Source organism: Bufo gargarizans, chromosome 10 (assembly GCF_014858855.1).
Source record: "Bufo gargarizans isolate SCDJY-AF-19 chromosome 10, ASM1485885v1, whole genome shotgun sequence".
NCBI lineage: Eukaryota > Metazoa > Chordata > Amphibia > Anura > Bufonidae > Bufo > Bufo gargarizans.
The window spans coordinates 38426446-38453189 of NC_058089.1; the positions used below are offsets into that span (position 1 = coordinate 38426446).

The 26744-nt window shown below is 47.9% G+C and overlaps 1 protein-coding gene across 1 annotated transcript in view; it reads left to right on the forward strand.

Annotated features, from left to right (window-relative positions):
• Positions 1-26744, forward strand: part of ATG2A (autophagy related 2A) — a 132516-nt gene that overhangs the window by 101291 nt on the left and 4481 nt on the right. Inside the window, exons 29-38 of the mRNA XM_044269730.1 lie at positions 1967-2090; positions 7559-7776; positions 7887-8116; positions 9298-9433; positions 9678-9887; positions 10730-10831; positions 19530-19614; positions 19697-19826; positions 21062-21134; positions 24897-24979. Of these exons, the coding sequence (XP_044125665.1) occupies positions 1967-2090; positions 7559-7776; positions 7887-8116; positions 9298-9433; positions 9678-9887; positions 10730-10831; positions 19530-19614; positions 19697-19826; positions 21062-21134; positions 24897-24979 (1391 nt within the window). The remainder of the gene's footprint in view (positions 1-1966; positions 2091-7558; positions 7777-7886; positions 8117-9297; positions 9434-9677; positions 9888-10729; positions 10832-19529; positions 19615-19696; positions 19827-21061; positions 21135-24896; positions 24980-26744) is intronic.

A 26744-nucleotide genomic window follows, 5' to 3' on the forward strand; every position in this document is an offset into this window, starting at 1 on the left:
TTTTTTTAGCACTTTTTGACAGTATGCATGTTAACAAGCCCTATGGGAGCTGTGATGCTCTTAAATCATTTTCCTAATATTGCTGTCATAGTCATAGTGATCCAGTCACATTTTATTAGCATCTGCACCAATTTTAAACTATATAAACCATCTGTATGTTGTATTTGTCGTGGTGTGTGCCTGTTAGAGCTGGTTCTTGTGATAACTGCACCTGGTGTAAAGCTGCACTTAGGATGTAGTCTATCCATTGTGCATAATCCATATGTGTAAGAAAACCTTCTCTAAAAGCAAATGGAATTTAGTATTTATTTTCGCATTCCTGAATGTTCAGTTCCTCCCTTTTTCAAAGGAATTTGTTATGTTAAATCCGTTTGGCAGAGGTAATAATTCCTCCACTAGTCTGAGTGGAGTAGTCTGCTGTTAGCCAGCTGAACAACTGCACTTTACTCTTCATATATAATTATCTTCTCCTGTCTATGAAACATCTGAAGCAAATGGTTTTATTGCTGCATTTTTTTAAAAGCATACCTGAGTTTTGCATTTTTTTTTTTTTTTACAGAATGGCTGTGCTTCTTTGTACAATCATAACTGTGAAGGAACAGGTCTTTTTTGGTCTTAGTGTTTTTCAGCCTAACTATTCCCCTCTTTAGCTGCACAGCTAGATGCATTTCTCTCTGCCAGAACTGTACTGCTGTGATGTCCTTTCCCTTATTTCTCACTGTTTGTTTTCAGCTTTGGAGCCCACAGAACAGATAAGGAGGATGTGACACAGTGAGGGGTTGTGTCTGCCAAGGCAGGTATTTTTCTCCCAGCTTGTGCAGCTGGGCTGGTTTCCAGCCAGGTGAGGTCAAATACCGGACCGGAGTTTAAGTGCCGGTCCGGGTTTTGGCAGCACCTGGCTGTCCTTATATAGGCAGCTGGGCTCAGCAGAGATGTCTCTGTTTTTGGGATCTGAGGCTTTGTGCCATGCTGGATGGCTGAGAGCTGTATGCTGGGGAAACAGGCCCCCTAAAGCCTGCTGTGGACTACTGGAGGCAGAACTACCAGCAAGGTGACTTGTGTTACGTGCTGTTTTGTGCAATTGCCTCAAGTGTGAATAAACACGGACGTTTTGGGTTAAGAACTTGTATTTGTCCTCTGTACTGCGCCCACTTACCCTATCTACCAGACCTAAACCCCACAAGGGGTAGATCACACTTAGAGACGCACAGGACGCTCCTATAATCTTCAAAAGAAGCAGTTATTTTATCAGGCTCAGGATCTCAGCAAGCTCTGACACTCCCTCACCTCTTCTCTGCCATCTTCTGTGTCTCCGTTACCAGGGACAGATCTTGTCTGACAGTGGACTGCAAATTAGGTGGAAGTGAGACCCCCAGTGGCCATGACTTTACAGCTTTTTTCCGGTGGAGGTCCAACTTTCAGCACCCTCCCCCGCCCTTCCCAATCAGCTGTATGAAGGGGGGTGCAGTTCTTGTGCATGTTTTGCAGGCCCCTCGATTATTTACATTGGTCTGTACTGCATAGCAGCTGTGCTTGACATTGCAGCTTTATTCCATTCAAGTCCCTTGACAAGTGCCACAGCCCTTTCCTAAGGATAGTCCATGAATGTTTAAACCTGGACAAGCCCATTTATTCATAGTCTTACTAGATGTGATAACTTCATATGGTCACAATACCCCTTTGATGGGGTTGATAGGCAGTGTGTTCCTAGACATCAAAGGAGCAAGGAAATGCTAATATATATTCAACCAAACCTTTCATTTTCTATATCTACCATAATAATCATAATCTTGTGCATTTCGGTGCAGGCAGCATCTAGATTTAAGTAGACGCCTGGTTTGACATCCATATTCCTTAATAGTGTATATAGGAGAACAGCTTGAGAATGTAAGAAAGATAAATGTAAAATATGTCAAATTACATAAACAATCAAACTTTATTAATAATGTTCTTTTTCTTCTTTCAGCCTCCAGAGGGGCCCTCTTCACTACCTCCATGTTTTCCTGCAGAGACTGCACAGATTAACCAGGGAGACCTGACTGATGCCCTTATAGACACAGGAAGGAGCAGCAAAGACCTTTCAGAAACAGGTGTGTATTGTGCTGCATTCAGACAGCCATAATTTGGGTGCGGTTTAGCGGCCATATTACATCTGTGGCATTCCCAGCCCAACTGCATGTCCTGTGACCCAATCTAACTGCATCATAGCAATCTATGATGCCATAAGTGTGGGCCATTAGACTTGCAATCTGGCCAGGATTCACAGCTGCAATACAAATGTTAATATGCGTCCACATTACATCGGAGTGAGGCCTTAAAAGTGCTGTCCAACTTCATATAGTTTTTTAAATACCACCATCAAGTAGGACCCGTTGAGAAAAGTATACATACCTGATCCCTGATGCTCTGTTCCAGCTCCATGGGTCCACCACTGCACTTCAGTCCCGCATTGCATGGACACGTGCCCCACTGCATTCAATGACTGGCTGCAGCAGTTACCGCTCCAGCCAGTCATTGGCTCCAACAGTGCACATATCCCCGTCCATGCCGGAAGTTTACATACAGAGACCAAAGCACAGTGAAGATGGCAGTGGACCCACAGATCCGAAAGAGTGCATCGGGGATCAGGTAAGTATGCTTCCCTTGACAAATCCTGCTGGGTGGAGGATATAAAAAAAAACTGTGTGATGTTGGAAAGCACTTTTCGAGGTGGCCAAACACATTAGATAGAAGTTGGTTAATAGTTGAACCATTATTTTACAGCCATACATATTTTAGTCCACATTGGTCATTCCAGTTGTTGAAATAGGGTCTTTCGTCCTACTATCAAATAAAGATTTCAGACTTGGACGACTTTTCAAAAGATACTGGTCTGTCATCGATCGGCTAAAATAATAATTTGTTAAATTTCACCTGAGAAACAATTGTTTTGGTTGGAAGCATCCATTTTGGTCAACTTTAAACTAATGTGTACCTTTAGGCCCACACTGTACAAAGTCTGTACAGTTATAGTAGAAAATGCTAGTGTATTGTAGGTAGATCTGATAATAGTCAAAACAAGGAAACAATTGGGTGGAATGGAACCAGTCCAGTCCTTTGATCCAGTAGGAGATATGCAGCGTCTGGCAGTCAGGAAGATGTTTAACCCTGCCCCATCCTCATTAAAATAACATTATGCTTGGTTGAGCTCAATATGTATATTAATGATGTAGCTAGGAATGGTGAAGATATGTTAATATGCCGCAGATTTGTTGTAGACATTTCTACAACTGAAAATCAGTTCAATGCATTTTAATGGGATTGTCTCTTTATTATGCACAAGAATTTGGGACAGTTACAGAAATGTCTGAATAAAATATTTCCTAGCCAATATGCATCCGCTAACTAGTAGTGTTGGGCGAGCATGTTCGGCCGAACACTTTTTTACTCGAGCCTCCTCCCCGCACGTTTGTTGGCTGCTAATCAGCCAATAAACGTGCGCGGAGGTACTGGCACTCACTGTAATGCCATAACCATGTTGGCTACTGGCATTACATTGATTGGTTGGCCGGAACGCGTCATCGGGTGCTATATAGCACCCAGTGACACGTGGTTCAGCTCAGTCTTAGGGAGAGCTGCAGCAGAAGGGACAGATAGTGTAGGGACAGGAATTGGTTTGTTTGTTTGTTAGGCAGGTTTTACTGGTGAAAGGTGTTAGAGACCCAAAAGTTCTTTTAAGGACTATTGTTTTATCTGGCTGCTATATAGATTATTAGCGCATCCTGGACTAAATTACGTGCAATTGTTTGGCCGCTGCCAAGTGACACAACCTCTGCTATATCTGTGAAATTCAGCGCAATTGTTTTTCCACAAGGACCTTCTGGTATTGCACAATTACTGTGCTACATCTCCTGTATAACGTTTGTCCATCCTAAATATCAGTGACATTCAGTCTAATTTATTTGCGCATACACTTACAAAACCTGCGCTACTGTACGTGTGACATACTTGCAAGCATATATACCATTTAATATGCTGAAGGCAAGCAGTAAGGGACCGGGAAGTGCCCGTGCTTCTGATGGTGCACGCAGAGGCCGTGGCCCTGTGAAACTGTGCCTGCTGCCAGAGCACAAGCAGCACACTCATCCACGATACCTAGCTTCATGTCCCAGTTTGCAGGGTGGCGCAGGACACCACTGTCGACACCACACCAGTGCGACCAGGTGGTCGGTTGGATTGCAGCAGATAATGCTTCCAGTCGGTTAAGCACCACCCCATCTTTCACAAAGTCCAGTCTCAGTAGCCAAGAGTCTGGTTAACAGAGATCACTGACCCAACCTGGGAAGGTGGCAAGCGAGCGAGGACAGCAGTACAGAGGGGGAGGGATCCGCAGCACCACAACAGTCTGGAAGAGGCAGTGGCAAAAGGGAGAGGGCGGGCCACACCAAACAGGCCCGCAACTGTTCCCCGGAGCACCCCCTTGCGTCATTCTCCCTTGCCAAGGGGTAGGTGTTCCGCAGTCTGGCACTTTTTTTTATGAAAGTGCGGACAATAAAAGATTTGTCATTTGCAACCTGTGCTATACCAAAATGAGCAGGGGGCGTGAACACTAGCAACCTCACCACCACCAGCATGATCCGCCACATGGCATAAAAGCACCCTAATAGGTGGTCCAAACGCCTGGGTCCACAATCAGTGTCTGCGGGTCACACCACTGCCTCCTCTTCCCCTGTGTTACGTGCTAGCCAATCTCCTGTCCAAGACGCAGGCCCGGATGCCTCCCTCCCTGCACCTGGACCTTCGCAAGCACCTTCATCTACCACATCCACTTCTGTGTCCCAGCGCAGCGTACAGATGTCCATACCCCAGGCCTTTGAACCAAAGCGTAAATACCCAGCCACCCACCCACAGGCCAGAGCACTAAATGCGCACCTTTCCAAATTGCTGGCACTGGAAATGTTGCCATTTAGGCTTGTGGACACTGAGGCTTTCCGCAGCCTGATGGCGGTGGCCGTCCCTCGTTACTCAGTCCCCAGCCGCCACTATTTTTCCTGGTGTGCCGTCCCCGCCCTACACCAGCATCTGTCCCGTAACATCACCCGTTGACCAACGCAGTTTTTGGGAAGGTCCACTTAACGACTGACACATGGACAAGTGCTTGTGGTCAGGGATGCTATATTTTCCTGACGGCACACTTGGTGAACGCTGTGGAGGCCGGGAGCGAGTCGTACCCTGGGATGGCACAGGTGCTACCGACGCAAAGGATTGCGGGCCCTACTTCCATCAGGATTTCCGCCACCACCTACATTAGTGGCTGCAACTCCCCCTTCTCCTCCTCCTCCTCCTCCACTTACACCTCTGAATTATCATCTTGCAGCACCAGTCAGACATCAGTCAGTAGCTGGAAGCAGTGTAGCACTGCAGTGGGGAAGCGGCAACAGGCCGTGCTGAAACTTATTTGCTTAGGTGACAAACAGCACACCGCTGCAGAGCTGTGGCAGGGTATAAGGGACCAGACTGAACTGTGGCTCTCGCCACTCAACCTACAACCAGGAATGGTTGTGTCTGTTAATGGCTGTAACTTGGCAGCGGCTTTGGAGCTGAGCAAGCTCAACTTAGTGGTTCAGCGGTTTCTCAAAACCTACCCCAATTTGCCTGAGCTACTGGTGAAGGTGCGCCGCGTGTGTGTCTATTTCCGAAAGTCATCTACAGCTGCCGCCGGTCTGGCAACACTGCAGCAGCGCTTGCATTTGCCAGCTCACCGACTGTTGTGCGACGAGAGCACTCGCTGGAACTCCACGTTTCACATGTTGGCCAGGCTTTGTGAGCAGCAGAGGGCAGTAGTGGAATACCAGCTGCAACATGTTTGTCACCTTTCCAGTCAGCTTCCGCTCTTCACAAGCGACGAGCGGGCATGGATGTCTGACCTCTGTGAGGTTTTACTCAACTTTGAGGAATCAACACAGATGGTGAGTGGCGATGCCGCTATTATCAGTGTACCCATCCCACTTCTGTGTCTACTGAAACACTTGCTGCTCACAATGAAGGTGGAAGACAGTACACAGGGTGATAGCCAGACCACCCTCCGTTCGTCTTCTCAGCGTGAATTGGAGGAGCAGGAGATGGTTGCCTCCGCTACAGAGGGTAGTACCCATAGCAGGGTATTCCATCTGTTCAGCGAGGATGGGCCGAAGAAGAGGATGAGGAGATTGAGGGTCATCCTCCTGATGAGGAAAGCAAAGTCTTGTCTGTTGGGACTCTCGCACACATGGCAGACTTTATTTTATGCTGCCTTTCCCATGACCCTCGCGTTATACGCATTTTGGCCAACACCGATTACTGGTTGTTCACCCTTCTCGACCCCCTCTACAAAGAGAACTTATTATCTCTCATTCCTGTGGTCGAGAGGACTAGCAAAATTGTGCAATACCAGAAGGTCCTTGTGGAAAAATTGCTCCACAAATTTCCAGCTGACAACGCTGGCGGCAAAGTACATAGTTCCTTGGGCAACCGAGGAGGGGAGACAAGTTTTAGATGATCGGCTCAGCAGCAGACCCTCACCCCTAATGTTTTAGAAGGTCAGATCAGCAGCAGACCCTCGCCACTAATGTTTTTTAGAAGGTCAGATAAGAAGCAGACCCTCACCCCTAATGTTTTAGATGGTCAGATCAGCAGCAGACCCTCACCCCTAATGTTTTCCAGGGTCACCAGCAGGCCATCAGTCATAATTTTTCAAGGGTGTGTATGATGCCCTACTTTATGTGTAATAAAGGGTGTATTGGAGTGCCGTTTCCTTGTGATTTTAGGCAGCCCTTTCACTTCTCTCATAAAGCCTATGCACTAAGTCAGGCATGCTCAACCTGCGGCCCTCCAGCTGTTGTAAAACTACAACTCCCACCATGCCCTGCTGAAGGTTGATAGCTGTAGGCTGTTCAGGCATGCTGGGAGTTGTAGTTTTGCAACAGCTGGAGGGCCGCAGGTTGAGCATGCCTGACTTAGTGCATAGGCTTTATGAGAGTAGGAGTCCCAATACCTTACCAGGTGTACCACAATGTGAATGAGGCCCTCCTTTATCTGATACAGGTTGTATCGCAGTGCCTCTTCCTTGTAATTTTTGGCAGCACTTGCACTTTATATACAGTAAATATACAGGAAAGAATGTTTCCTAACAATTTTTCCTCTAAAATAGATTTTATCTTCGGTTTGGTGCATATTATTGTCAGTCTGTAAAAGTGGCGTACTACTTGGACAACATAGTTCCCAGCAGCGACCTGGGAGTCCAAGATGCATCCAGACATCCTCCCCATGTTTTCATCAATTTCTGACCTTTTGCTATGAACCAGACACCCTCCCCTCTTCAGAACAGGGGGTACCTGGTTTAATGCTCAGGTTCTCCCATTGCCAAGCACCTGAGCATCCCAAAGCGTTCTACTCGAGCACCCGAGCACTTTGGTGCTCGATCAACACTACTGACTAGACTTTGTTAAGATTTCTCTTTGTATTTCGAGTTAGTTGCTTCTGCCCAACGCTGACATACACACTTCAACACTCGTTTACTCTGTCCTCCCTTTAAATACAGGAGAGCCATTTCTTCGTCAGAATTCCCCCGTGTCTGTTTACCTTTTTCCTGAAGAAGTTTCCTTTGTGAATAGAAGTGCGACCGTCCACCCTTCGCCTCCACCTCCCGATTCCCATTTATCACAGGAGAGCCTTGGAGGCTCAGATACCAGTGGAGATAGTGAACTGACAGACACAGATGATTTCTGTATTCTTGATGCCCCAGGGATTGGTGTGCCAGTGAGTATCCAACTACAATGACATAGTTGGAATTCCTATATTTTTTGCTTGTTGGATAAGTAAATACTGTATCATGTGTCAGATGCTTATCTCTTTTCTATTTCCCTTAGCCAAAAGATGGAGAACCTGTTGTGAGAAAACTAGTGGATAGTCCAATATTGGTGAAGGATGGACACTTTTCTCGCCCACTTGGTAGTACCGACTTACTGAAGCCTCCTGCTAAATTTCCTGTGCCAGAGACACGTATAGTTCTAAGAGAGATCTCTGTTGTATGGCATTTGTTTGGAGGAAAAGATTTTGGTAGCAGCAGACCAAACTCTGCAAGGGCACAATCACCAAGGTGAGGACAATAGCATTGTATGCAGGTCGACAACTGGTGCTTCTATGTCTAGATTACAGTTTCCAGGATGTGAATCACTCATGCTCAATACACTAAGGCTACTTTCACACTAGCGTTCGGGCGGATCCGTTCTGAACGGATCCGCTCATAATAATGCAGACGGAGGCTCCGTTCAGAACGGATCCGTCTGCATTAAAATGGCAAAAAAAAGCTAAGTGTGAAAATAGCCTCGGACGGATCCGTCCAGACTTTCAATGTAAAGTCAATGGGGGACGGATCCGCTTGAAGATTGAGCCACATTGTGGCATCTTCAAACGGATCCGTCCCCATTGACTTACATTGTAAGTCTGGACGGATCCGCACGCCTCCGCACGGCCAGGCGGACACCCGAACGCTGCAAGCAGCGTTCAGCTGTCCGCCTGTCCGTGCGGAGGCAAGGCTGAACGCCGCCAGACTGATGCAGTCTGAGCGGATCCGCTCCATTCAGACTGCATCAGGGCTGGACGGCTGCGTTCGGGTCCGCTCGTGAGCCCCTTCAAACGGAGCTCACGAGCGGACCGACGAACGCTAGTGTGAAAGTAGCCTAAGCTGTGCAGGATACCGGGAAATATGAAGCCAGCAGAAGTGTGAATACAGCTCTGGACAAGATTTGGCTATAATACAGACACTCATAAGTAGAGTAAAATGCTTGTAAAATTACAAAACTTATATAACATTTAACTACTGTAGAAATGGTAAACATGTGTTTAAGGTTATAGCGACATGGTACAGATATACTGCAGACGATTTTAAGAAATCTCATCCACAGGTTGCCAAAAAATGTGCAGCATAAATGATGCTATGGATTTCCGCTGTGAATTTCGGCCTTTGCAATGCACATGGTAAAAATGCGTGGCAAATAAATCCATAGCGGAATCATGGGAAAATCCACCCTGTGTGCCCATATCCTAAGGGTGGACCTCTTCTTTCATAAAATTCTTAGATTTTTTTTTCGGGTGCTGTTTGCAGTTTAGACACACTACATGACAAATATTAAAGTTCAGTCTTGCAGGCTTTGTAGTCTGCTTCTTCTTACAATGTACACAGCCATTGCTTTGCTTGAAAAGTTCGTAAGAATTTCTAGGGACATGATGGTTCCTTTTGGTCTGTAACACTGTTATGTTATTTGCTTGGTTTTACAGAACAAGAGCGAGTATGCCAAGTGCCCGTGGTTCTCCATCTCGATCCTCTGTGACAAACCGTCCTCAGAACACTTGGAGAACCCAGGGGGGGAACGGCAGGATCCATGACATTTTAATGGAGATCCAGTTGACCAAAGTTAGCCTTGTTTTATCATTTTGTGGGTTTTAGAATTTTTGTTAAGGAATACTTCTAATGTATTCCATTACTCTGTCTGCACTGGGACAATCTTACTATGCAGTCGTCGCAAGATGATTTCTATAAAATGATATCTGGGTCCATTCAGTCATGAATCAAACATTTTATTTTTACAGTGTTTTTTCTATAAAATACATCCAAGTCAACCATGGTTGCTATCTGACGTTTAACTATAATTTTATAGGTGAGCTTCCAGCATGAGTCGTATCTAGCACCTTCTGAGCCTGGGGCAGAAAAGCTCCAAGTAGATGATGTGGCAGAAGTTCCCCTTGCTCGTCAAGTGTTTATAGTCCAAGAACTGGAGATTAGAGACCGCCTGACATCTTCTCATATCAACAAGTTTTTGTACTTATATACTAGTGAAAAGATGCCAAGGAGAGCTCACTCAAATATGGTAAGACAGGGGTGAACAAGAAAGCACTGGTTATACAGTCTATGTGCAAGGTTGGCCAGAGGAATATTAAAATTAAATAGTAACATTCATCTGTAAGATTCATAACAGGTTCTCTGGTCTCTACAGGTGCTTAAATGGGTTTCCCAACCCTTTACATGTGATGACCTTTCCTCAGGATAGGCCATCCCTATCTGATCGACGTGTGTCCAACAGCCCCACCAATCAGTGTCCTGCAATGGATCCATGCCAGGAACTGTGCAGCTCCATCTGTTGCGCAGTGGACCAAGCTGGTTACTGCAGTGCTGCTCCCAGTAAAGTGAATGGGAGAAGCGCTGCAGTAACCAGCTCTGTCTGCTGGACAACTTACAGGGATGTATAATACTGGCACCAAGGCTACCACAGATCATCTCTTTAGCGGGGTGTTAGACCACCACCAATCAGATTTTGATGGCCTATCCTGAAGATATGCCATCACTTGTAAAGGATTGGACAACCCCTTTAACAGCATAGGTAATAACCACTGCTACAGATTACTGCACAGAGGTAGTTGAGAAAACAGTGCCCACTCTAGTCTAGGCCATCACTTAGTGCCCTGCAGCTAGTGGCTAAACCTGCACCGCACATGTCTATTCGTAGAAAGCCAATTTGCCTATTAGTAAATTACAAGGCACCAGTGCTAACCACTGAGCCTGTCTGTATAAGGTCTTACAGCTGACATTGTACATCAGAGCAAAAACCATGCTGCCCTACTTAGAAATGAATGTTTTTTATTAGCAAAAAGAAAGTGTACTTTAAAGCTTTAGTCTATAATTAATACTGCTATTCTGTCATTTGTCCTGAAGCTTACTATTAAAGCCCTTCATGTGCGTCCCGATGCTGGTTTAGGAGGACCAGAATGCTGCCTTCGAATGTCCTTAATGCCACTTCGATTAAACATTGATCAGGTTGGTATGATATCCAGGTTTAGTTTTGTAGATTGCAGGGTTTAAGTGGCTCGTTCATTTGTGTTAAAGGGTAACTAACAAAAAAAATAATTGTATTTTGGATTGATGAAACAAAGGGACATTTGCACCCTTGGCTGTACAATGCATTCAGAAAGTCTTTAGAGCCTTTCACATTTTGTTATGCTGCAGCCTTAGGCTAAAATGTAAAAAAAAAAAAAATTAATTTCTCGCCCATTTTCCTTGGGGGACACAGACCTTGGGTATAGCTCAGCTCCCTAGGAGGCGTGACACTAAGTAAAACTGTTAAGCCCCTCCTCCATCAGCTATACCCTCAGCCTGGAGATAGAGGCTACCAGTTTTAGCTTAGTGTCCAAGGAGGCAAGACACTCCCTGCTACTGCAGGGCTGTTTTCTCCTTGTTATTTTTACTTTTTCTTCTAATTTTGTTATTTTATTTTTTCCTAGGGATACCAGAGACGCATTGACCTCTCTGCTCTCCCGGGGTTGAGCTGCGCCAGTGCCAACTTATCTGCACTGCTGCCTCCCCCACAGAAGCAATAGGAGGATCTGGGCAGCAATGGCTCCCCTACATCCCGCCAGCTAGGGGGTCGCCCGCACGCCAAGCCCCTCTTCCAGCTTCCTGCCACTGCGGTGCCAGTGGCTGAAGGGGCGACCCTGCTGGAAAGGACTGAGGGTGAAGACGTCGGACGGTGAGATGGCTATTCCAGCCCATACCCCGTCCCTATCTGCAGCATCTACCCCTCTGGGTAAGGGGGGCACCCGTGGTCGCTCATTCTGAGCGCTCATCTGCAGGACAATGCAGCACAGCAGCATCCTCAGCACCCCCACGCCGTTCCCCCCCACGCTGCTATCTTTCTCCCCCCCCCCCTCCCCCTCATTCGGGGCTGACTCCATTTTTCTCTTCTCTCTCTCCCCCTTCCCGCCGAGAACGGGGGGCGGGGCTTAGCGGTCCCGGCAGGGGGCGGGGCTTACGCGCGCGTCATTTTGGGGGCGGAGCTACGTTCTCCTTCACAGGAGACATTTCAAGCGCTGGAGGGGGCGGAGCTTGTTCCCCGCGCTTTCTGCTGAGGTTTCCCGCGCTTCCTCACTCCTGACAGGAAGCTGGGACACGGTGGGGGACTCTAACCTCCTGTGTACATCGCTCGGCTTCTGTGGGCGCTCTCTGCTGCTCACTGCTGTTCACTGCTTCTCTGCTGCTGCTGATCTGGGCCATCTCCTGACGTTCTTCTGAGGCACTGGTAGGACAGTTAACCCTCTCCTAACCCTCCTGGTCATAGCTGCTATAACCCTTTGTGGTCTCTATATTAGAGTACAACCACACTTCAGCATGTCAGATCCCACAGGTGCCCCCAAACCCTGGTACCATGCCTGTACCGCCTGTAAGGAACTTTTTCCGCGGGGGCAATCTGAGCCGCATTGCCTTGCATGTCAGGCCCCGGTGCAGGGCCCGCTTCCCGCTGCGCCCCCCGGTGCCTCTGAACCCCCTGACTGGGCTAGGTCTCTGTCTCAGGCGGTGGAAAGCCTTACACACGTAGTGGGCCGTCTCGTGGATAGACCGCCTCTCCCGCAGGCTGCCACAATCCCTGTCGCACCCGCTGGGACTACCGTTTCTGCCGCCCCCACTGGTTCCCTGCCTCCCAGCGAATCTTCCAGGGCCCGGCATACTCAGAAACGTTCAAGGGTTGAGCGCACATCTTCTCCAGATGCTTCGCTCTCTCCGCCATGCGTGCGAGCTCAGTCAAGTCTATCCTCTCAAAGGGATACGCTTTCTGAGGGAGGACTGGCGGATTCGGACGTGGACATGGACTCAGAGCTTCCGTCCAAATTGGCGTCCGCGGTGGGGCATCTTGTCACTAGCATCCGTGATACCTTTCAGCTACACGATGACCCCCCCAGCTCTGAACAGGCCGGCGTGTCCTTTCTCCGCCCCAAACAGGCCTCCAAGGTTTTTCCCATACACGCTGATTTTTCTTCTGTGGTATCCAAGGCTTGGACTCGGCCTAACGTCCGCTTTATTACACCCAAAAAGCTGGACATTTGTTATCCCTTTCCAGCGGATTCTGTGACCACGTGGACATCCCCGCCTAAGGTTGATCCTCCCGTGGCTCGCCTGTCCAAAAGCACTACTATTCCTGTACAGGACGGATCTTCCCTCCAGTCTGTTGAGGACCGTCGTACGGAATCCCTCTCCAAGGCCATATTTACTGCCTCTGGTTCGGCCCTTAGACCGGTCTTTGCCTCCGCCTGGGTTGGCAAAGCGGTCTCTGAATGGGGTTTGCAACTGGAACGGGAGTTAGGGTCGGACGTCCCTGTTCAGGACCTCCGTTCCTTAGCCCAACTAATTGTTCAGGCCGGAAAATTCGTCTGTGAGGCCTCCCTTGATGCGGGTGCCCTCATTGCCCGTTCCTCTGCCCTGGCAGTTTCTGTCAGGAGGGAACTCTGGCTGAAGGTTTGGGTGGCGGACGCCGCTTCCAAACGCTCTTTGGCCGGCCTACCATTCACGGGTTCCCGCCTGTTCGGAACCCGTCTGGACGAACTTATATCAGAGGCCACGGGTGGGAAGAGTACTCACCTCCCCCAGTCCAGGCCAATGGGCGCCCCCCGTGGTCGCGCTGGTTCGTCCCATTTTCGGTCCTTTCGCAAGCCCACCGGGTCTAGACCCGCGGCCAGTTCTTCTTCCTCTGGCCCAGCCCAGGATAGACGCAAGAAGCCGTTTTTTCGGACGCAACCTACCTGGCGCAAGTCCCAGCCTGCACGGGCTCCCACAGGCCAGCAGCCCTCTGCCTGAAGGTGCGCCCCCACCTTCTCCTATTCAGGAACGTATGGCGGGCCCACATCTCAGACGCATGGGCGCTCGAGATTGTATCTTGCGGATACAAAATCGAATTTGCGTCCATTCCGCCAGACCGTTTCTTCCGATCCCGTCCTCCGCGAGATCCCGTACGAGTGGCCGCCTTCTTCGCGGCCATTCACTCTCTAATGGACAAGGGTGTCGTCGCCCCCGTGCCTCCGACGGAAAGGTTCAGGGGGTTCTACTCGAACCTCTTTGTGGTTCCCAAGAAGGAAGGCTCAGTGCGTCCGATCTTGGACCTAAAACGCCTGAACCGTTTTCTCCGACTGCAGAGATTCCGGATGGAGTCTCTCAGGTCCGCAGTGGCCTCCCTGGAAAGAGGGGATTTCATGGCCTCAATTGACATTCAGGATGCATACCTCCACGTTCCGGTTGCTCCATGTCATCACCGCTTCCTGCGCTTCGCGGTGGGGGACGATCACTTCCAATTCGTCGCCCTTCCCTTTGGTCTGGCGACGGCTCCTCGAGTGTTCACCAAGGTCCTGGCCCCTGTCTTGGCCCTTCTACGTTCAAGAAGTGTTTTTCTTCTCCCATACTTGGACGACATCCTGGTCAAGGCACCCTCCTTCTCTCAGACATCCCGCAGTGTGGAACTCACTCTGGAGACCCTGACGCGGTTCGGTTGGATTATCAACCACCCCAAATCTTCCCTTACCCCCTCCAGACGGCTGATCTTCCTGGGGATGCTCCTGGATACAGAGTTGGCGGAGGTCCGCCTTCCGTCGGACAAGCGTCTGGCCCTTCGCGGGTCGGTTCGCAGTCTCCTCCGTCATCACCGCCCTTCCCTCAGATCCAGCATGCGGTTGTTGGGAAAGATGGTTGCCTGTTTCGAAGCGGTGCCGTTCGCACAATTCCGATCCTGCACCTTTCAGAGGGCAATTCTGTCGGCCTGGGACAAATCACCGAGGAGTCTGGACAGGACCTTTCTTCTGCCTCCCCTGGCTCGGGCTTCCCTCGGCTGGTGGTTGCATATCCCTCTAAGGGGGAAGTCCTTCCGTCCACTGAACTGGCTGGTGATTACCACAGATGCCAGCTTACGGGGGTGGGGGGGGGGGTTTTCCCTCCCCGGTCCGTCCAGGGCGTTTGGTCTCTATCGGAGTCCAGACTTCCAATCAATATTCTGGAACTGAGGGCGATTCTTCTGTCCCTCAGACACTGGACCCATCTGCTGAGGGGCCACCCTGTTCGGATCCAATCGGACAATGCCACGGCTGTGGCATACATAAACCATCAGGGAGGCACTCGCAGCGATGCAAGAGGTGACCCTCATTCTCCTCTGGGCGGAGACGCACGTGCCGGCCTTATCTGCGATTTACATCCCGGGGGTGGACAACTGGGCGGCGGATTTCCTCAGCCGGTCCACCATCGACCCGGGAGAATGGTCCCTGCACCCAGAGGTGTTCGAAGCCCTTTGTCTTCGCTGGGGTCGCCCCGACGTGGACCTCATGGCCTCCAAATTCAACCACAAGGTCCCCCTATACCTGGCCAGGGCACGGGACCTGAAGGCATACGGCGCCGACGCGCTCGTCCTTCCGTGGCGCGAATTCTCCCTTCTGTACGTCTTTCCTCCTTTTCCCCTCCTGCCACGGGTTCTTCGGAGGATCGCGGCAGAGGGCGTCCCCGCGATTCTAATCGCCCCGGATTGGCCCCGCCGGTCTTGGTACGCCGACCTAATGATGCTGTTGGCAGACGCACCGTGGCCACTGCCCTCCAGGGAAGACCTTCTCTCTCAGGGACCGATCTTCCACGAGCATTTAGGCTCGCTACGTTTGACGGCGTGGCTATTGAGACCGCCGTCTTAACGCGACGGGGTTTCTCCGCGGACGTAGTCCGCACCATGATCCGGGCTCGTAAGCCCGTATCCTCTAGGATCTACTATCGGGTTTGGAGGTCCTATCTGGGGTTCTGTGAGTCCCGGAGCATCCTACCTCTCCGGTTTTCTCTTCCCACAATCCTGTCCTTCCTCCAGTCGGGTCTGGACCTGGGGCTGTGCCTCAGTTCTCTGAAGGGTCAGATTTCGGCGCTGTCTATTCTTCTCCAGCGTCCCCTGGCCCCTCTAGGGCCAATTAAGACCTTTTTACAAGGGGTGGCTCACTCTGTTCCGCCGTACCGCCCTCCAGTTCCTTCCTGGGACCTGAATGTGGTGCTCTCGGCGCTCCAATCAGCCCCCTTCGAGCCTTTACGGGAGGTCTCCCTTCGCCTTCTGTCCTGCAAGGTCATCTTTCTTGTGGCCGTCACGTCTCTCCGACGGGTGTCTGAGTTAGCGGCTCTTTCTTGCTCCGAACCTTTCCTGATCTTCCACCAGGATAAGGTTGTGCTTCGGCCTGTCCCGACTTTCCTGCCAAAGGTGGTCTCCGCCTTTCACATCAATGAGGACATCGTCCTTCCGTCGCTCTGTCCCTCTCCTTCCCACCCCAGAGAACGGGAACTGCACCGTCTGGATGTGGTCAGGGCGTTGAGGATTTACTTGGAGGTCACCGGGTCCTTTCGGCGCACGGACTCCCTGTTTGTGGTTCCGGAGGGTTCGCGCAAAGGGTTGGCGGTCTCCAAGGTGGCTATTGCCCGTTTCATTAAACTGGCGGTGTCTGAGGCTTATCGAGCCAAGGGCAGACCTCCGCCTTTCGGCGTCACTGCTCATTCCACCAGAGCAGTCGGAGCTTCCTGGGCGCAGAGGCATCGGGCCTCGGCTGAACAGTTGTGCAAAGCAGCCACTTGGTCCTCTCTGCACACTTTCACAAAGTTCTATAGGGTGCATACGCATGCATCAGCGGATGCTGCTTTGGGCCGCCTGGTTTTGCAGGCAGCGGTTTCCTGATGCTCTGGTGGTGTTCCGCCTTGGGTTTGTGGTCCCTCCCTTCTTGGACTGCTCTTGAACGTCCCAAGGTCTGTGTCCCCCAAGGAAAATGGGCGAGAAAAGGAGATTTTTGTATAACTTACCAGTTAAATCTCTTTCTCGCTCTTCCTTGGGGGACACAGCACCCACCCTTCTGTGTTTGGTTACAGGGTTATGGTCTGGCGCCCCGTTGGGTTGCTGGCTGGTTGTTTCCGTTATTGGTTGTTATCCTTTCACTACTTGGACACGCAACTGGTAGCCTCTATCTCCAGGCTGAGGGTATAGCTGATGGAGGAGGGGCTTAACAGTTTTACTTAGTGTCACGCCTCCTAGGGAGCTGAGCTATACCCAAGGTCTGTGTCCCCCAAGGAAGAGCGAGAAAGAGATTTAACTGGTAAGTTATACAAAAATCTCCTTTTTCTGCATCAGTTTGCACTCAATACCCTATAATGAGAAAGTGGAAACAGAATTTTAGAAATTTTTGCAAAATTATTTAAAAGGAAAAACTTAAAATGTTGCATGGACATAAGTTTTTAGACCGTTTGCCATGACACGGAGCCTCCTATTTCTCTTGAGGATTGTATGGAGGCACAGATCTGGAGAAGGGTATACATTTTTTTTTATTTTGCACTGAAAGTTCCCACGAGCACAGTGGCCTCTAATTCTTTGGAACAACCAGGATTCTTCCTAGAGTTGACCACTCCACCAAACTAAGTACCGTATTTTTCTCGCTATAAGACGCACCGGCCCATAAGACGCACCTAGGTTTTTGGGGAGGAAAATAAGTAAAAAAATATTTTTAACCAAAAGGTGTGCTTTTGGTGGGTTTGGAACTAATGGTGGTCTGTGGATGGCACTATTACTGGGGATCTGTGAAGGACACTGTTATGGGGGGATCTGTGGATGACGGACACTGTTATGGGGGATCTGTGGATGACGGACACTGTTATGGGGGGATCTGTGGATGACGGACACTGTTATGGGGGGATCTGTGGATGACGGACACTGTTATGGGGGGATCTGTGGATGACGGACACTGTTATGGGGGGATCTGTGGATGACGGACACTGTTACGGGGGGATCTGTGGATGACGGACACTGTTACAGGGGGGATCTGTGGATGACGGACACTGTTACAGGGGGGATCTGTGGATGACGGACATTGTTACAGGGGGGATCTGTGGCTGGCACTGTTACAGGGGGGATCTGTGGATGGCACTGTTACAGGGGGATCTGTGGATGGCACTGTTACAGGGGGGGATCTGTGGCTGGCACTGTTACAGCGGGGGATCTGTGGCTGGCACTGTTATATATGTGCCATCCACAGACCCCCCACCCCATAACAGTGCCATCCACAGACCCCCCCAGCCCATAACAGTGCCATCCACAGACGACCCCCCCCCCCCTTAACTGTGCCATCCACGGATCAGCCCCCCCGCCGCCGCCGCCCCCAGTATACAAATATAAAATGTCTTATTCAATTAAAATTTATTACATATGCCCCCTCACTCCTAAATTCCTAATAGTACCTTACATCCTATTCCTAATAGGTTCTGTACAATGCCGGGCGGCCGGCGCGTCACTCACTGACGTCACTTTCCTGCGCCGCCTGCTTCATTCATAAAGTAGGCGGCGCAGGCACGTGACACCAGGGAGTTACGCTGCCGCCCGCCCGGCCTGCCTGCCGGCATTATACAGAACCTATTAGGAGTAGGATGTAAGGTACTATTAGGAATTTAGGAGTGAGGGGGCATATGTAATAAATTTTAATTGATTAAGACATTTAATATTACTATACCGGCAGGGCGGGGCTATAGTACACTGACTGCACCGCCCCGCCGCTATTCCCGGCCCCCAGTCCCTCCCCCGGCCCCCGCTCGCTCGTACATCGCATCCAGCGATGTTAAAATGTCAGCATTCGCCCCATAAGACGCAGGGGCATTTCCCCCCCCATTTTTTTGGGGGGGGGGGGGAAGTGCGCCTTATGGGGCGAAAAATACATAATCAGGGGAGAAGGGCCTTGGTAAGAGAGGTGACCAAGAACCCAATGGTCACTCTGGCCAAAGATTCTTTGTCCAGATGGGAGAAACTTCCAGAAGGTCAACCATCACTGCACCATTAAATTAATTTGGGCTTTATGGCACAATGGCCAGAAAAAAAGCCTCTCCTCAGTAAAAGAGACATGAAAGCCTGTCTTTAGTTTCCAACAAAAAGCACCTAAAGGACTATCATAATATGAGAACCAAGATTCTCTGGTCTGGTGAAACCATGATTGAACTTTTTGGCCTGCCCAATACCATCTCTACATTGAAGCATGGTGGTGGCAGCGTCATTCTGTGGAGGTGTTTTTAGCGGCTGGGACAGGATGGCTGTTGGAGGTAAAGCTAAATGGAGCAAAATACAGAGCTATTTTTAAAGGGGTTATCTGATATCTAAAATATCCCACCCAATTCCCGGGGCCCCTTGTATGGATCATACTTTCCGCCCCCTTGAGGCCGATCATTTTCACGGCCTCCTATTGGCTGAAAATTCCCAAATCCAGGTGTGCTACCTTGTGGCACCATACCCAAGAAGACTGGAGGCTGTAATAGCTGCCAAGGGTGCTTCAACTAAGTCCTGAGAAAAGGGTCTGACCACTTATATCAATGCAAAATTTTAGTTTTTCCTTATTAACACAGGTTTCTAACATTCTGTTTTCACTTAGTCATTGTGGTATACTGAGTGCAGAATGATGGAGAAAAATACCAAAATGTGAAAAAATGAAAACCGCCAAAAGATGTTCCGAATGCACTGTAATTGTCTTCGGCTCTCCTTAAAGATACGAGCAGAGTGGGCTAAGGCTCATGTACTTCCTCTGGATCTGTATACAGTTCTGCTGATGTCCATGAAACAAGCCAAAGGGGCAGAGTAGTTCTTCCCCTTCATTTCAGTAATTCTTGGGGGTTGTCACTCTGACATTTCAGAAGTGCCTTTTTCAACTCTTTATTTCTGCAGGATGCTCTTTTCTTCCTGAAAGACTTCTTCACCAGTTTGGCCTCTGGTATTCAGCCTGTGGTTGCTATGGAGATTGGTTCAGAAGGTAAGTACTCTTTGCACTAGTTTTCATGCAAAACAAAATTACGAGTTGTATTCCCTTTTGCTAAGATGCCTTCCATGCCCAGCTTCTCGTATGGAAAGCCTTCGAAAACAAAGTGCCTCAGACTGTGAAGCAGGACTGGAGAATTCCTTGGAATCAAATGAGGAAGACACATCATCGATTAGCTCCGCATCTGATCAGCCAATTTACTTCAGGTGAGGAAACTGCATGTGTTAATAGTACATGTGAACATGTGTCATATTAGGGGAAAATGCCACCTTCCAGCAGTCTGTAGATCCACCTTCCCTGCCTCATGCCATGCAAGTGTTGAGAAATCTCATCATTCTCCAAAATGCTGCATGCCGTGATACAGTTGAGGAAGTAGAAGTGGAGAATTGTCAGAGGGATGTTAAATGTGGGCAGCAGGAAGAAAACTAAACCAAATAAAAGGGCAAATATCACAGCGGGAAACCATGCCTAAATTTACAGAAGTAAAGAAGATGTAAAACATTTCCTGAAGCCATTCAACGGAATGGAAGCCTCACCCACAAGTTAGACATAAAGGGGCACATTTATTAAGACCGGAGGTTTAGACTCCAGTTTTAATAAAGCCGTATAGTTGGTGGAGGATGAAGTTATGAAGAGGCGCTGGCCTCTCTATAACCTCGGCACATCCAGCGCCAGTTCTAAATGTAAGACAGCTTCCAAACTGCCTTATATTTAGACCATTTTCCACTCCTAAAACAGGCGTAGAAAATGGTAAATGAGATGAGCCTATTGACCCGTCCCCCTACCATAGACCAGGCATGAGCGGGGCGAAGTCGCAGATAGCAGCGCAACTGTTGCGCCATTTGCGCCTGAAATGTGCCTAATTTAGCCATATTTCAGTGTAATAATTGGCCCCCAAAGTTTTTCGCTGCACTACATATACAGCAGGCTATGGAGACATTGTGAAGTATGTTTTCTAACACTGGGTATATTTTAACATTGTTCTCACAACAGTCATTTGTTGGACACACTATGTGCAGTCTGGTTCTGCTGTCATAACCATCAGCCTACAGCAGGGCATGGTGGGAGTTGTAGTTTTACAACAGCTGGAGAGCCACAGGTTGGCCATCCCTGCTGTAGATGCACATATGATGCATAGTAGCTGGAGAAATTCTAGGGAATTTGTAATCATGGCTTGGGTTGCCTCCCTTTCCATTTAGATGCATTGGGATAATACCATTTAAATTGGTTGTAAAGGTGAACATTACCTTTAACCTCGAGATTAAAGGGTTTTCTGGTTCCCCTGATTGGTTATATAGAGGTGGAGGGCAGCTGCAAGGATGGCCCCAATGAGTGCAGTGTAATTCTGTAAGAAACAAGAGCATGCAGCCCCAACCTGCGGGTAACACAGACAGACAGCCTTAACAGTACAACACTTTATGTCTATTTCTGTTTACTTCAGAGAATTTCGCTTCACATCAGAGGTGCCTATCTGGCTCGATTATCAAGGCAAACATGTAACCACAGAGCAGGTGGTAAGTGCTGACTTACTGTAAAATCATAAACTGGCTTCTCTACTTTCTGCTTGACATAGCGGGGACTACCCTATATGCACTTTGCGGTTAAAGGGAATCTGTAACCGCAGTTATGGACTATTATCTGGAGTAATACATAAATAGTCCAGATCACCTATTTTCAGGGGTCAAGTCCTGGGAAAAAAAGTGTGGGAACTCACCCAAGATCCACTGCAACCCCCCCCCCCCCCTCCAAAAAATAAAAAAGCACAGAAAATCTAGCATGCTGTAATTTGTGCCGCTGCGGACTAAAAAAATAAATAAAAAAAATAACACTTTTAGAAAAGTTTGTCCTGGGATTCGATCTCATGACCTCTACACAGGAGAAGCCAGGCATATACCCTCACAGCTATGAAAGCTGTCTAGCTTGATACTTTAAAAAAAAAAAAATATAAGACTTCTACTGTAGGTAACTTTGCCCACTGTGTATGGATGTAGCAGAGCTGGGTGTGTTGGGGCAGCTGTCATGTGTATGGTTGTACACTAGGTATCAGTACACTAGGTATCAGTAGAAGTATCAGAAAAAGAAAAAAAAAACACTTTTAGAAAAGTTTGTCCTGGGATTCGAACTCATGACCTCTACACATTACAGGCAAGGCATTTACCCTCACAGCCATAAAAGCTGTTGAGGTAGTTGCTTAAAAAAAAAAAAAACTAAGACTTCTACTTATACCTAGTGTACTGATACCTAGTGTACAACCATACACATGACAGCTGCCCCAACACACCCAGCTCTGCTACATCCATACACAGTGGGCAGCTGTCATGTGTATGGTTGTACACTAGGTATCAGTAAACTAGGTATCAGTAGAAGTCTTATAAAAAAAAAAACACTTTTAGAAAAGTTTGTCTTGGGATTCGAACTCATGACCTCTACACATCAGAGGCAAGGCATTTACCCTCACAGCCATAAAAGCTATCTAGGTAGCTGTTTAAAAAAAAAAAAATAAGACTTCTACTTATGCCTAGTGTACTGATACCTAGTGTACAACCATACACATGACAGCTGCCCCAACACACCCAGCTCTGCTACATCCATACACAGTGGGCAGCCTGTCATGTGTATGGTTGTACACTAGGTATCAGTACACTAGGTATAAGTAGAAGTCTTATATTTTTTTTTTTTAAGCAACTACCTAGACAGCTTTCATGGCTGTGAGGTTAAATGCCTTCCTCTGATGTGTAGAGGTCGTGAGTTCGAATCCTAGGACAAACTTTTCTAAAAGACATTCTAAATGAATGATCTCGTAGTGAAGGAGATGATGTCATTAGGGGGCGGGGCGCCATGAGAGGAGTCGCAGGCAGCGGCACAGACAGCTTCCTCTCAACTGAAGCCGCCCCTTCCTCCCTTAGCCTGCCCTGCACAGTGCGCTCCGTCTCCCCCTGTGAATCTGATTCAGCCGTGTTCTCCTGACTTGAGGCTGAAAGGGAACGGCGTTCCTGCCATGAAAATAGTGCAGGAACGCCGTTCCCATGCGTTCCCCCTCCACTCGACCCCTGCCTATTTTTATTTTCCTCCTACTGCTCCCCCACTGTCAGCACTCAAAGCTGTGCTGAAATAGTCCAGTCCTGACAATGTATTTTATTGCAGCTTTAAATTCTGACAGAGTGGAACAGGGGACAGTAGGGAAATATAAAGTACCACTCTGGATTCATTACCCGCAGTACTACTCATGTATTACTGCACATATTAGTCCAAGATCCTGGTGACAGATTCCCTTTAAGGTGGTGGTGGTGGTGTGTACTATGTATTTAACTTATTCCTTACTGGAATCTGGTGTGGAGTTCTGCATCCATATTGAGTTTGTATTTACAGTGGTGCTTGGAAGTTTGTGAACCCTTCAGAATTTTCTATATTTCTGCATAAGTGTGACCTAAAACTACATCAGATTTTCACACAAGTCCTAAAAGTAGAGAAAGATGACTAAATGAAACAAACGAGTAAAAAATATCAGACTTGGGCCTCATGAACACGGCCGTTGTTTTGGTCCGCATTCGAGCCGCAGTTTTGGCGGCTTAGATGCAGGACCCATTCACTTCAATGGGGCTGCAAAAGATGCGGACAGCACTCCGTGTGCTGGCCACATCCGCTGTTCCGTTCCGTGGTCCGCAAAAACAAATATAACCTGTCCTATTCTTGTTCGCGTTTTGCAGACAATAGGCAGTTATATTAATGGCTGTCCGTGCCATTCTGCAAATTGCGGAACGCACACGGACGCTATCCGTGTTTTTTGCGGACCGCAAAACACACAACGGTCGTGTGCATGGGGCTTTGGTCATTCATTTATTGAGGAAAATGACCAAATATCGCATGTGGCAACACTATGTAAACCTTTAGGATTAGCAGAAAATTTGAAGGTGAAATTAGTGTCGGGTGTTTTCAGTCTATGGGAGGAAAGTCAGTTGTGAGTGAGTGTCCTTTTTTGTTTGAAGAACAGAGATCTATCAAAGTCTGATCTTCACAACACATTTTTATGGAAGTGTATCATGGTAAGAACAAAGGAGATGTCTGAGGACATCAGAAGAAGAGTTGTTTATGCTCATCAGGCTGGAAAAGATTACAAAACTCTAAAATGTTTGGAATCCATACTCAGATTGTGCACAAATGGAGGAAATTCAAGAGCATTATTACTCTCCCCAGGAGTGGTTGACCAGTAAGATCACAACAAGAGCAAGGCTTGTTATAGTCCGCAAGGTCACAAAGGAACCCAAGGTAACCTCTAAACAACTAAAGGCCTTTCTCATTAGCTAATGTTAGTCCACATCAGGAGGACGCTGAATAAATGGTGTGCACGGCTGGATTGAAGAAGAAAGCTGCTGCTCTTCAAAAAGAAAATTGTTGACCACCTACAGTTTACTAAAAAATCACCTGGACAAGCCAGAAGGCTTTTGGAACAATGATATGTGGACAGATGGGACCAACATTTAGAACTTTTAAATGAGAATCATCATGTTTGGGGAAAAAATGAAAACACTGCATTCCAGCAAAAAAACACCTCATCCCATCTGTGAAACGTGGTGGTGGTAGTATCATGGTGTGAGCCTGTTTTGTTGCCCACGGCGGCTTTCCATCATTGATGGGACAATGAATTCTGAAATATACCAGCAAATTCTAAAAGACACAGGACATCTGTCCATGAACTGAATCTCAACAGAACGTGGGTCATGTAGCAAGACAACGACTCTAAACACACAAGACATGCTACCAAAGTATGGTTAAAGAAGTCATAGGTTGTAATGACCAAGCCAAAGTCCTGAACTTGATCCAATGGAAATGTTGTGGAAGGACCTGAAGCGAGCAGTTCATGAGCGGAAACCCACCAACATAACAGAGGTGAAGCTGTTTTGTACAGAGGAATGGGCTAAAATTCCTTCAAGCCGATGTGCATGACTAATCAACAGTTACCGGAAACAGCTAGTTGCAGTTATTGCAAGGGATCACCCCGGATACTGAAGGCAAAGGTTCACATACTTTTGCTAAACACAGACATGTGACATTGGATCATTTTCCTCAATAAATAATTCGCCAAGTCTAATATTTTTGACTCTCTTGTTTGATTGGGTTATCTTTATGTACTCTTAGGACTTGTGTGAAAACATAGTTTTATGTCATAGTTTTTAGGGTTCACAAGCTTTCCAGCACCACTGTATATACAGTAACATTGCAGAGAATGTACCGATTCTGTTCGATATTAGCTCAGTCAGTTCTTTCTCTCATCACAGGGTACTTTTGCTGGAATATTAATTGGACTGGCCCAGTTAAACTGCTCTGAATTGAAACTGAAGAGACTGTACTGCAGACATGGGTAAATATCTTCAATATCCCTGTGCTTATGATCAGCCGCCTGAAAGCGAACCGCCATGTTACACAAACGTGGAACCAATACAGTCTTAAAAATATACATATCAGCAAATACATTTTTGCAGCCCATTGAGGTGTAGTACTTTATCCCTTGATGCCGTGTCCGTTACAATGATCTGCATCTCCAGGCAGTGATGTTACAGAGCAAATTGCACTCCTGGAAATACTGGAATCTAAGTGCCCACCGTGTGATTGTTTCCTGCCACTTTCCTTTTTACTCGGTGTGGGAAAAAACTAAAACTCCGTTATTGTGCCATCATTGCGCACTGGTACATATTCCAGATTTATTGCACTGACTTTGCAAATTAGCTCTTGTCTGCCAAGCCAGAGCCTCTTCCCTAAGGAACACCAATCTGTAGACAGCTGCTTGGGTGTTGTAGTTCATAATCAGTACAGAGCAGGGTATCGGCTGGTGTACAGTAAAAGGGGGCAGACCATGCGACTGCCGTGGGGTCCGTGATGAAAGGGGGCAATTATTATACTCACTCATATAGCGCTACTATATTCCGCAGTGCTGTACCATCAGGCTGTCCCCAATGGGACTCACAATCTAAGGACCCTATCAGTATGTCTTTGGAGTGTGGGAGGAAACCAGAGTACATGGAGGAAACCCACGCAAACACGGGGAGAAGATACAAACTCCATTCAGATGTTGTCCTTGATCGGATTCAACCCCAAGACCCCAGCGCTGTAAGGCACCAGGGCTGACCACTGAGCCAAGTGCTGCCCATGGAACTGCTTTCACTTCTCCCCCAACTTAGTTAATTGAATTTCCTGCAGCTCCCTCTAGAGGGCGTTCACTGCATAGCTTTATACAGCGCTTGCTGAGTTCTATGTAGCTGTATAAATTCATACAGTATGTACTGAGCTCCCCCTAATGGTGACTGCAGGCAGTCAGAACTTTATCATTTACAGTGGGATAGGGAGCTCACTGGGGGATATTCATCAGTGTATTTATGGCAGTTTTATAGCATGAATACATAAATATAACATTTTAAGATGAACACACCTTTTCTTACAAATCGCATAGAGTGTAAACAATATCGGTCATTGCAGTTGTTTTTGTTTCATCATTTTGTTTTTCTCCAAAACCGCTGCTCCCACATGCTGGCATAAATTCAGTAGGGAAATATAAAGTACACTACAAACAGTGTGTTTTCAGGGCATTTTCTTCACTTTGGTGCATTTTTGGGGTTACTAGCATTCTCCTCTAAACGAAGCATGCTCTAGGTGTGGCACAAAAAAAGCCTGCAAAAAAACAAGCAAGAAACCAATGCCAGGTTCAACTGGGCCCCAATAACAGACTTTATTTTTGGTTGGGCATTCTACATGTTACTATGGGGCCATATGACTTCTGTATACACCCCCGGAAGCCTTAGAACTCAGAAGCAGCAGGTGGGTCGCTCTTCTTTTTGGAACGAAGAGCTTGGCTGGACTTGAGCCAATCTTCATACCACGGAGCACTGCCTGAAAATGTCGCCATGCACCCACTGGGTTTCTCTAATGAGGACCAGTACCCCCTTAGCATGAACTTACTGAAAAGCTGCTGAAAAACCAACAAATGTAGCGCTGTAGCCTCATGGCTGTATTACAAATCTGTACAACCGCCGAGATGTACTGTGCAATAGTAAAGCACACATACAGGATCATATTATCCCCCCTATTTCATACAGATACATGTGGAGGTTTCAGTATGCCATACTCCATTA